Below are 10,027 nucleotides of genomic sequence, written 5' to 3'. Positions count from 1 at the left end.
TCCGGAGGCCTGAGGGGTACCGAGACCAGGGCCTTCAAAATCCAGCCCTCAGAGGTTCTTCTAAGCCAGCATCAAGAAGTTCTCAGAACTATGGACTCCTACCCAGAAAACTAAGCCTCACCTGTGACGTGTCACCCTCGCCTCCCCATGATGTGCTTGTGTCTCCAGCCCCCACAATCATCTGCTTTTGGAGGACAGAGTCACCTCCCCTACCCCGAGCCTGTCCTAAGGCCAGGAGCCCAGAGCCCCCAAATCAGCCATATCATGCTTCCTCAAGGAGGGCAATTCAAAGGGCAAATAACCCCCAAAGTCAGTAGGAATTTGTGAGCTCATACCACTGGGAAGTCCTTTTGTCCCATGGAAGTTGGTGAATCGGGCACAACTGGATCCAAGAGTTCAGACAATATCCTAAGAACTCATCCTCCACATGGAGGCAGAGAGGAAGAAGTAGAGACTCAGACTAGCACAGGCCTTGAGTCTTTGAGCGGCATGCAGCCCAGTGTGCAGTCTCTCTTCCTCTCCAGCTGCTCGCACACCACTGCCATGCCAGCCACCAACCAGGGCTGGCCTGAGGACTTCGGCTTCCGGCTGGGCGGCTCGGGTCCCTGCTTCGTCCTGGAGGTGGCCGAAGGGAGCAGCGCGCACACCGGGGGTCTGCGGCCCGGGGACCAGATCCTGGAGGTGGAGGGGCTGGCCGTGGGCGGCCTGAGTCGCGAGCGCCTCGTGCGCCTGGCCCGGCGCTGCCCGCGCGTGCCGCCCAGCCTGGGCGTGCTCCCCGGCCCCGACGGCGGCCCCAGCGCGGGATCTGGCTGTGCACCCCTGACCACAGACTCGCGGCCCCCTCGCTCCGGCCGCGGCCTCTCTCTGGGCCGCGAGCTGCTACGCCTGGCCGGCCGCAAACGACCCGACGCCGTGCACCGAGAGCGCAGGCGCAAAGCCCAGGAGTTCAGCCGCAAGGTAGGGCGCCCAGGGCAGGACGGGGCGGGGCCCTAGGAGGCGGGGCGGTATGGGGGTGGGGCTCTAGGGGCTATTGTTCTGGGGGGCGGGCACTGTGGGCGGGGCACGTCAGGGGCTTGCTTTGTGGGAGTTGCTTTTCTTTATTTTTTTTTTTTTTTTTTTTTTTTTTTTTCTTTTTTTTCTGCGGTATGCGGGCCTCTCACTGCTGTGGCCTCTCCCGCCGCGGAGCACAGGCTCCGGACGCGCAGGCCCAGCGGCCATGGCCCACGGGCCCAGCCGCCCCGCGGCATATGGGACCCTCCCAGACCGGGGCACGAACCCGCATCCCCTGCATCGGCAGGCGGACTCCCAACCACTGCGCCACCAGGGAGGCCCTGCTTTTCTTTATTTATTGAGGCAATGCGGATGCACAGCTCAGTAAATCTTACCTAGGCATACACCCTTGTAACTACCACCCTGATCAACCTGTAGATTAATAGCATAAAGACAGTAATAGAATGCAGAACATAGAATGATTCCTTTACCCTCTCCTTCATGAGAAGGTTCTCATGTGACCCTTTCCCTGTCTATCTGCCCCAACCAGAGGTAGCTACTATTCTGACTTCCATCGTTATAGAAGACTTTTGCCTGTTCGTGAACGTCATATAAATGGAATTATATAACATATATTCTTTGGTGCTGGGCTTCTTATGGTCGTGTTATATCTGTGACTTTCATCCCTGTTGTGTGTGGTAGTGGATCATTCTTTCTATTGCCCGTATTAGTAACATAGTGTCTTAGTCTACTGTGGCTGCTGTAATGAACTGTCAGAGTGTGAGTGGCTTATAGACAACAGGAATTTATTTCTCACAGTTCTAGAGGCTGGGAAGTGCAAGATCCCGGTGCCAGCGGATCAGTGTCTGGTGAGGACCCACCTCCTGGGTCACAGACAGTGGCCTTCTTGCTGCGTCCTCACAGAGTGGAAGGGGCTAGGGATCTCTGTTGGGTCTCTTTTATAAGAACATTAATCCCTTAATGAGGGCTCTACCCTCATGACCTAAGCATCTCCCAAAGGCCCCATCTTTGGGGGTTAAAATTTCAATATATAAATTGGGGAGGGGGACACAAACACTCAGACCATAGTACATAGTGTTATTTTTTAAAGAGCCACACCTGGGCTTCCCTGGTGGCACAGTGGTTAAGAATCCGCCTGCCAATGCAGGAGACACGGGTTCCAACCCTGGTCCGGGAAGATCCCACATGCCGCGGAGCAACTAAGCCCGTGCACCACAACTACTGAGCCTGCGCTCTAGAGCCCACGAGCCACAACTACTGAGCCCATGTGCCACAACTACTGAAGCCCATGTGCCTAGAGCCCGTGCTCTGCAACGAGAAGCCACCGCAACGAGAAGCCCACGCACCGCAATGAAGAGTAGCCCCCGCTCACTGCAACTAGAGAAAAGCCCGTGCGCAGCAACGAAGACCCAACACAGCCAAAAATAAATAAATAAATAAAAGAACCACACCTATTTCAAGCCCCCACAAAACCAGGATCTGGCCCTGACTTGCACAGCAGTCTGGATGGCAGGTTGGCCACAGGAGGCCCAGGTTTGGGTCCCCCAAACCTCCAAAGGCATCTCCTGTCAGACTTTGGCACAAACAGGCTCTGAGTGTTCTCAGGTGGAAAGGTAGGACTTCCCTGAGGACTGAGAGTTAGGAGCCTGAAATGGCCAAGGCCTCCAGCCAAAAGAGGAGCCCAAGGCCTGAGTCACCTTCAGGAAGTAAGGGGTAGCCACCAGGAGAGGTGGAGACCCGGGGCTGGGAAGGAAGGACTGAGGATGGTGTTGGCCTCAGGCCAGAATCCCAAGAAATCCCTGATTTGTGGAAACCTATCCCTTTACTGGACCAATCCAGGCAAACCCAAGAAACCTGGGATGTGACACATATATGAGGAAGAGGCTGCCCAGTACGATCGTATCTACCGGGAAGGTCTCAGTGCAGCACCTACCTCAGGACATCCACCCTCATATACCTATGCTCCAGGGCCTTCAGATGTGGTCCAAAGGCGCTCATTTGACTGAAACTCCAACTGAACAACAAGTGAGCCAGGAAATAGTCTGGAGCCTAGACACTCCCCTCTCCCTGCCGAGGGAGCTCTCTGGGGCTCTTTTATAAGGGCACTAATTCCATTCATGAGACCACCACCCTCATGACCTAATCACATCCCAAAGGCCCCACCTCCTAATACCATCGCCTGGGGCATTAAGTTTTCAACGTACAAATTTGGAGGGGGACACAAACATTCAGACCATAGAAACTAGTAAAGTCTGCTGTAATGCCAGATGACCTGTTGTAGAACCAAAGGTCTGTCCCAGACTCCATGCAATCCCTGGAGAGTCGGAAGGGGGCCCATCAGAGCCCCCAGAAGGGCAGGGTGGACATGCAGACTTGGCCAGGAAGCAGGGCCAGGGGTCATGACCGAGGGAGGAATCTGACCAGCTGCCCAGGTCAGCTGTGGTTCATTTTCTGGCAAGAGGGAGTGGAGAGTGGTAGATTCTGGTTAGAGCTCCCCAAGCAGCTCCACAAATCCCAAAAAAAGACTGCCTCAGGAAGATCAACAGTGTCTGTGGAGCGCCCCCCCACCCCGCCATCCACCATTGGTTTTGAACAATCAGCTCCCAGATTCTCGCCAGCACTCTTCCTGCCCCAGATTGTCCTCCTTGAAGAGTCTGATATTTAATAGAAAATCCATTAGTGTCCCATGATGGCGCATCATGCTTAGATGTAGGTTGAGAGCATCTCGGTAATAGCTGACACCAAAACCGCACTGTGGCAGGGGCCCCAGGAGGGAGGAACTATTTTTTCCTCTTTCTTACATAAAACATCTTTCCCCCTAGCCATGCTCTCCTTTGAATCGAGGCTGCAGCTGACTTTGATTTCAAAGCCACTAACCTTCCTCGGTCTGGCGGGTTCTCGAGGAGGGGTGCCTGGTACTGCAGCCTGCCCCACGCACCAAGAGGGAAAGGAAGGTCGGCGGGGAAGCTGCGGGAAATGCACCTCGAGAACGGCCGGCCACTTGCCAGCTCTCTAAATGCTCACTGAATGCACCAAGCCCTGTGCTCGGGCCTGGATAGGAGTAAGATGTCAGGTCTATGTCTCGGGCCATCACACCTGGTGGGGGAGACCTGGTGTGCAGGTGCCGGGACTCAGGCATGCACAGAATGTGGCCTCTGGCTGGATGCCCTGGAAGCCACCTGCTAATACCTGCTCATCCTCTATGGTGTCACCACCTCTGGAAAGCCTTCCTTAATCCCCTTGTGCTACCACGTAGAAAGCAGCTGGATGTACAGTTCTGAAGTTCAGGAGCAGGCTCTGGGCTGAAGCTCTAGACCTAGGCGTCACCATCTGGGGTCCTTGTCCAGAGCGGTGTCAGGGAGCACTTGTGGCAAGTCAAGGGGTGGACTGTGGCGGGTAAGGACAGTCATATGGAAAAAGCAAGTGTAGACAGTTCTGAGCAGGCAAAAGAAGAGGATGGTGGGGTTGTGGGATCAGGGAGGACTTTATTTACTGGGAGAGATGTGAACATTTGTATGAGGTGAAGGGAAGGAGGCTGTGGAGACACTGAAATCCATGCATTTTGCCGCTGTTGATTACAGCCCTCTGATGAGCAAGGGCTGGGGAAAGAGCTGTGAACAGGACTGGAGGGGAGCCTGCTCTCATAGCTGCTGACATGCCTGTGGGGAAAGAAACGATGAGCAAGTGGACAAATCAAGAAACAGTTATTTCAGATGATGATCAATTAAGGGAGGAAATAAACAGGGAGATGAGAGAGTGATGGGGGCCCCTTGAACGGAGTGGTCAGGAAAGGCTCCCTGAGGAGGGGACTTTCAGGCTGACAGCTGAGTGACAAGTAGGTGGCAGGAAGAGAGGGTGGGGACTCTGGGGTGTGTGTGTGTGTGTGTGTGTGTGTGTGCAGTGAAATGTCTGTGGCCTTGTGGGTTGGCCTTGCCCAGGAGAGTGGAGGGTGGAGGGGAGGGATGCTGGGTCTGTTGAGAAGCTTGGAGGTGGATGGAAGGGGGTACTGAACAGCCCCAGTTCTGGCTGAATTGCACCTGCACGGTCCTGAGAGAGATGCATGGCAAACTCCCAGGCTCACCAAGTGGCCCAGCCTCCCACCCCTGCTTCAGGGTTAGGTGAGGATGTCAGTACCCAGAGGCACCCCCAGACCCTGGATTAACAAGGCAGGGATCTCCTGGAGTATGGACAGACAATGGTTAACTGCTGCATTTTTTAAAGTGTTAGTGGGAATTCCCTGACAGTCCAGTGGTTAGGACGCTGTGCTTCCACTGCAGGGGGCACAGGTTCGATCCCTGGTCGGGGAACTAAGATCCCACATGCGGTGAGACCAAAAAAAAAAAAAAAAAAAGTATTGGTGCCAGGCACAAAAGCCCACATAATATATGATTCCAGTCATAAGAAATATTCAGTATGAGCATCCATAGAACAGAAAAATAGATTAGTGGCTGCCCGGGGCTGGGGAAGTAGGGAACGGGGGAGTGACCACTTAATGGGTACAGGGTTTCCATTTGGGGTGATGAGAATGTCCTGGAACTAGAAGGTGGTGATGGTTACACCACATTGTGAATGTACTTAATGCCATATGAAATGAACCATATGAAAATGGTTACAGTGGTAAATTTTATGTTATGTGCATTTTTACCACAGTAAAAAATAAAGGGAAAAAAAGAAGCAATGACAACATGTATGCCTTTTCCTGACTGTATAAGTCATATAAGCTCACTGTTTAAAAAATGGAAACCATTGACATAAAAATAATCAAAATCACTATAAACCTTAGTGCATATTCCCTGTGCAGACATATGTGTAATTATCTATGATAAAAATGTAACACCGTGTGTTCCATTTGATAACCTGTTTTTTTCACTTACCTGTTTATCACAAACATTTTCTATGTATTTTATAACAGCTTTATTGAGATGTATTCATATACCATACAATTTATTCATTTAAAGTGTACACTTCAATGGTTTTTAGTATATTCACAGAGCTGTGCAACCATCACCACAATTTTAGAACTTTTTAATCACCCCAGAAAGAAGCCCTGCACCCATTAGCCATCACTCCCCATTTCATGGTTTTTAAATAAAGACCTACAGCATCATTCTCTCTGGCCAAATGGTACCACACTGCATCAAACCTTAAACACTGTCAATTGCAAGATGCACTTGTTTTATCTACCACCAAGAAAGAAAAATCCCTGCCAACTGACCCATGACACATGCTTCCTTACCTTCTTGTCACTTAATTTGTAGTTAGTGGAAGAGGGCTTTTAGACTCATTTGGACATATTTAGTACTCGCAATGTATATAACTCAATGGAAGTAACAATATGAAACCTATGACCAAATTCATACATGCACAGGAATGACAACTAGCCATAGGACACAACCTGATTTCAGAGATGTTAAATTTTTTTTTTTAAAAAGTGCTCACCCTAGAATCAATGATATCCAATACTGCAGAGTATGGAGTGAACTTGGCTGTGAAACAACAGAAGTTGACTCCGCTAACTGAGGCAGAAAAGGAATTTGTGGGAGGAAGAGTTCATAGAATCAGTGCTGGAGACCTAGGCTTAGGACCAAGAAGGGATGGGCCACCTGGAGCACAGCTGTCCTAAACACCCTTCAGGATGAGTCTGCTCAGGGTGCGCTACAGGGCTCTGCCACTGCCCTGAACAAGCTCTGTGTCCCCACATCTCTGCATCATTCCTTCAAGAGCCAAATCCCTGGGCAAGAGCCTCTGATTGCCTGAGGCTGCAACATAAGGCCCAGGATCTTGCCTCTCACCTGGTTGGGGATTTCCTCCCATCTAGGCTGCATAGCCAAGGAAATATCCCCCAAATGGATGTGCTACAATTATTTAGTCTGTAATGTCAGATATTTATACTGCTTCCAATGTCTCAGTATCATAAACAATGCAGAGGTGAACCTCTTCACTCATATATCGTTGTGCACTTGTCAGGACATGTCAAGGATACATTCGTAGATGCAAGATCACTGGGCAAAATGACAGGTGCATTTTTAGGCTTTGGACACTCTTACTGCCCATGTCCAGTAGGCTCCTCTGAGTAGATGTGCTTTGTCTGGCATCAGCTGGTTTGCACACTAAGGTGAAGAAAACAAAAGTCCAGAGGGAGCACTGAGGAAACCAGAATTTCGGGTGACGCGTGCACTCCAGGGCTTTTTTGTGGAGCCAGAATGTTCTCTGTGGGATCTCTCAGCGGAAGAGTATGGTGGAAGGGAACATAGTGTTATAATAATAGTAACTAGCAATTACAGAGTGCTTGGCACGTGTTTTAAGCCCTTATATGGATTCCTTTCATCCTTACAGTATTCAGTAGAAGGGCTGTCTCTAGGTTTGAATCCTGACTCCATGGTCTTGAGCCAGTCACCCCACCCCTAGCAGCCTCAGTTTCCTTAGATATAAAACAAAGATACTGGCCCCGCCCACCTCGTTGGGCTACTGTGAGCTCTGAAGTGGCATGGTCTGGGTAAGGAGCTCTCACGGGGGCCCAGAAGGGGCTGCCATGTCAGCTGTCCTGCGGGAGAAAGGGAGGGAGGTGACTGATTCCCTGGTGTTCTGCCCTGGGACCCTTGTGGCCACTCATCAGACCCTTCCCCGCAGGTGGATGAAATGTTGGGGGACCAGCTGTTGACCAAGGAGCGGGTGTTCGCTGCTCTAAAGCAGTTTGCGGCTGAGCAGCGGGTGGATGAGCTGGTGTGGGCGCTCACCCTGGTGCTGCCCCTCGAGGCCCGTCGGCCCCTCCTGGAGAATCTCAGGTACCTCAATTGGGGGCAGGATGGGCAAGCAGGGGTGTCCACTCTCCCACCACCACCCCAGGCTCTGCTGCTGCTGTTGCTGCGTGGCCCGCTCCTGAGCTGGACCCCAACACCCCGTCAGCCCCAGGATATGGGTGGGCCAGTGGCCCCGAAGGCTGCTGGGAAGGGCAGCTGTTGGCTTTGCTGGCGGCCAGGGCGTCACTTTGAGTGAGAAGGAAAGGGCTGCTAACTGCTGGGCTGGGCTGGGCTGCAGAGAAGACCCACCTCCCGAGCCGAAGTCACAGTCTGCCCTGCTCTGTCCCAAAACCCAGATCACAGAAATCTCCAGTGTGACACCAAGACACTCCTAGTTCTTCATTGAGAGGGAGTAATGGCGCAGTGTCAAGGCAAGGAAGCCTGGAGCTGTGCTGTGTCCATCCCGGGCACCACCCCCCCATCCTATAAACAGTGTGTTCTCTCTACCCTTTGATGATGCCAGCTGCATGCCAAGAACATCGCCAGGTCCCTAGAGGAACACTCTGTCACTGAATCCCACCAGCACTGTTACTGTCCCCATTCCACAGAGGTAGACTGAGGCTCAGAGAGGTTAAGAGACTGGCCCAAAGTCACACAGCAAATGAGTAGCAGTCACAAGAACATGAACCAATTAGCTGTGCACTTTCTGCTCAGCTTTGGACCTTCTAAATTCCTCCTTCAGGAAAAAAAAAAAAATCTCCTGGTAGGTCCACACCTGTAGTGGCCTGGGAATCTCCGGAAACCGGCCTCCCACCTCCACCCCCATCCTGCCCTGCACCGCACAGCTTTGATCAGGCCCCCCTGGGCCTGAATGATGTGTTCCCTGCACGGATCCTGTGGGGCTGGATCTCCACCCCCTGCCTCCAGGGCCTGTGACGCTCCCCCACCCCCGCCCCTCCCCCTTCCTGGGCTCAGCCCGCCCCCTCCCCTGGCTGCCATTCACCCCGCAGCCTGCCCCTCCCTCTGGGCCTGGCCAATGTCAGGGACCGGGCTGGCCACCCCCACTCCCCAAGCCCGGGCGCAGCGTCTCCGCTCTGCAGCAGAGCACAGAAGGCCACCAAAAGAGGCCACCATGAGCTGCCTGGGGTGAGTTAGGGGCCTGCCCCTTGCTGGGAAAATCCGGAGAGAAAAAAAGTTATTTCTAGAGCCAAATTTGCAGAGCAGATGATGCGCTGGCGCTGAGGGCTCCCTGGGGAGGTGATGGATGGGCAGCCCCCCACCCCGCCCCTCCGCACCAGTGCTGGGGCAGGGGCCGGGCGGCCAGGCTGTCCCTGGGAAGTTGGCTTGCGTGTCTTAAGGCTGTTAGCAGCCAGACTCAGCTGGAGGCCCCCTCGGTCCCTCATCTTCCTCCGGCGCTGCCCAGGCTTCCGTCCCTGCCGCCTCTGCCGGGCCAGCCGGTCTGCCTCCCGGGACAGCCCCTACGCCCGCCTTTCCTGTCCGCGGCTCGTCCCCGAGCGGCCGGCAGCGGGTCAGGAAGAGCTGGGGTGGAGGAGGCACCCCCTTGGGCATGCTCGATTTAGAGCCTGGGAAGCGGGAACCCTGGACACCTGGGGATGCCCAGTCCCCGCAGCGTCCCCGTCCCCGGGGCGCTGCTGGGGAGGATGAAACAGCAGCCTCTGTTGTCCGCGCGTCAAGGGCAACAGGAAAATTGGGGAGGCTGCTGGAGGAGGGGGCTGTGCCCAACTGGGCTATGCAGGGAGAGGGGTGCCCTGGCAGCGTGGCTTCAGCCACCCATCCCCCCACCTCCCCACCCCCCTCCACCACCCCTCTGGTGCACTGGTGTACTCTGGTGCCCGTGTACTGGGTTCCAGGGATGAAGTGATGTTCCCCACGCAGCACCTTCCCGAGAGAGCTCAGAGAAGGCATGGAGGAATCACAGACAGTTTTCTGTGATTCTGAGAGCTGAGCACCAGCCGAGGGGCAGCTGAGAATGAACTCAGCACAGGGCAGTCAGGGCAGGCTGCTTGGAGCAGGCAGAAAGTTCCAGTGCTGGAGCTCAGACACTGACCGGTGGGGTGTGGCATGTGCCCTGTGGAGGTGGGAAGATAGTTCATCAGGGCCAGGCATCTAGCCACAGAGGTGGAGCCTGGAAAGCCAAGGCGAGGTGGTGCCACACACAACCCAACCCTGGGTACCCAACTGTGCCTAGCTGTGACCCACCCTGCCTTGGTAGAGGGCCATGAAGGGCCCTGGCCTTGGGACCCCCCAACTGAGGA

The 10,027-nt window shown here is 54.0% G+C and overlaps 1 protein-coding gene across 3 annotated transcripts in view; it reads left to right on the top strand.

The window, feature by feature from the left end:
• Nucleotides 1-421: 421 nt before the first annotated feature.
• GRID2IP (Grid2 interacting protein) overlaps nucleotides 422-10,027 on the top strand; it is a gene marked incomplete at both ends in the record, with an annotated part of 32,836 nt that continues 23,230 nt past the window's right edge. For 2 of the 3 annotated variants that reach the window (XM_081256214.1, XM_081256213.1), the window contains 2 exons: nucleotides 422-957; nucleotides 7,642-7,796. In XM_081256214.1, the coding sequence (XP_081112340.1) occupies nucleotides 490-957; nucleotides 7,642-7,796 (623 nt within the window). Of the gene's footprint in view, nucleotides 958-7,641; nucleotides 7,797-8,883; nucleotides 8,898-10,027 lie in introns of those variants that run through there. The other variant, XM_081256217.1, reaches the window with a different exon arrangement.

Source organism: Mesoplodon bidens, assembly GCF_964165515.1.
Source record: "Mesoplodon bidens genome assembly, chromosome: 15".
In the NCBI taxonomy this organism is placed as follows: Eukaryota; Metazoa; Chordata; class Mammalia; order Artiodactyla; family Ziphiidae; genus Mesoplodon; species Mesoplodon bidens.
This window is presented reverse-complemented; position numbering and strand designations above follow the sequence as displayed.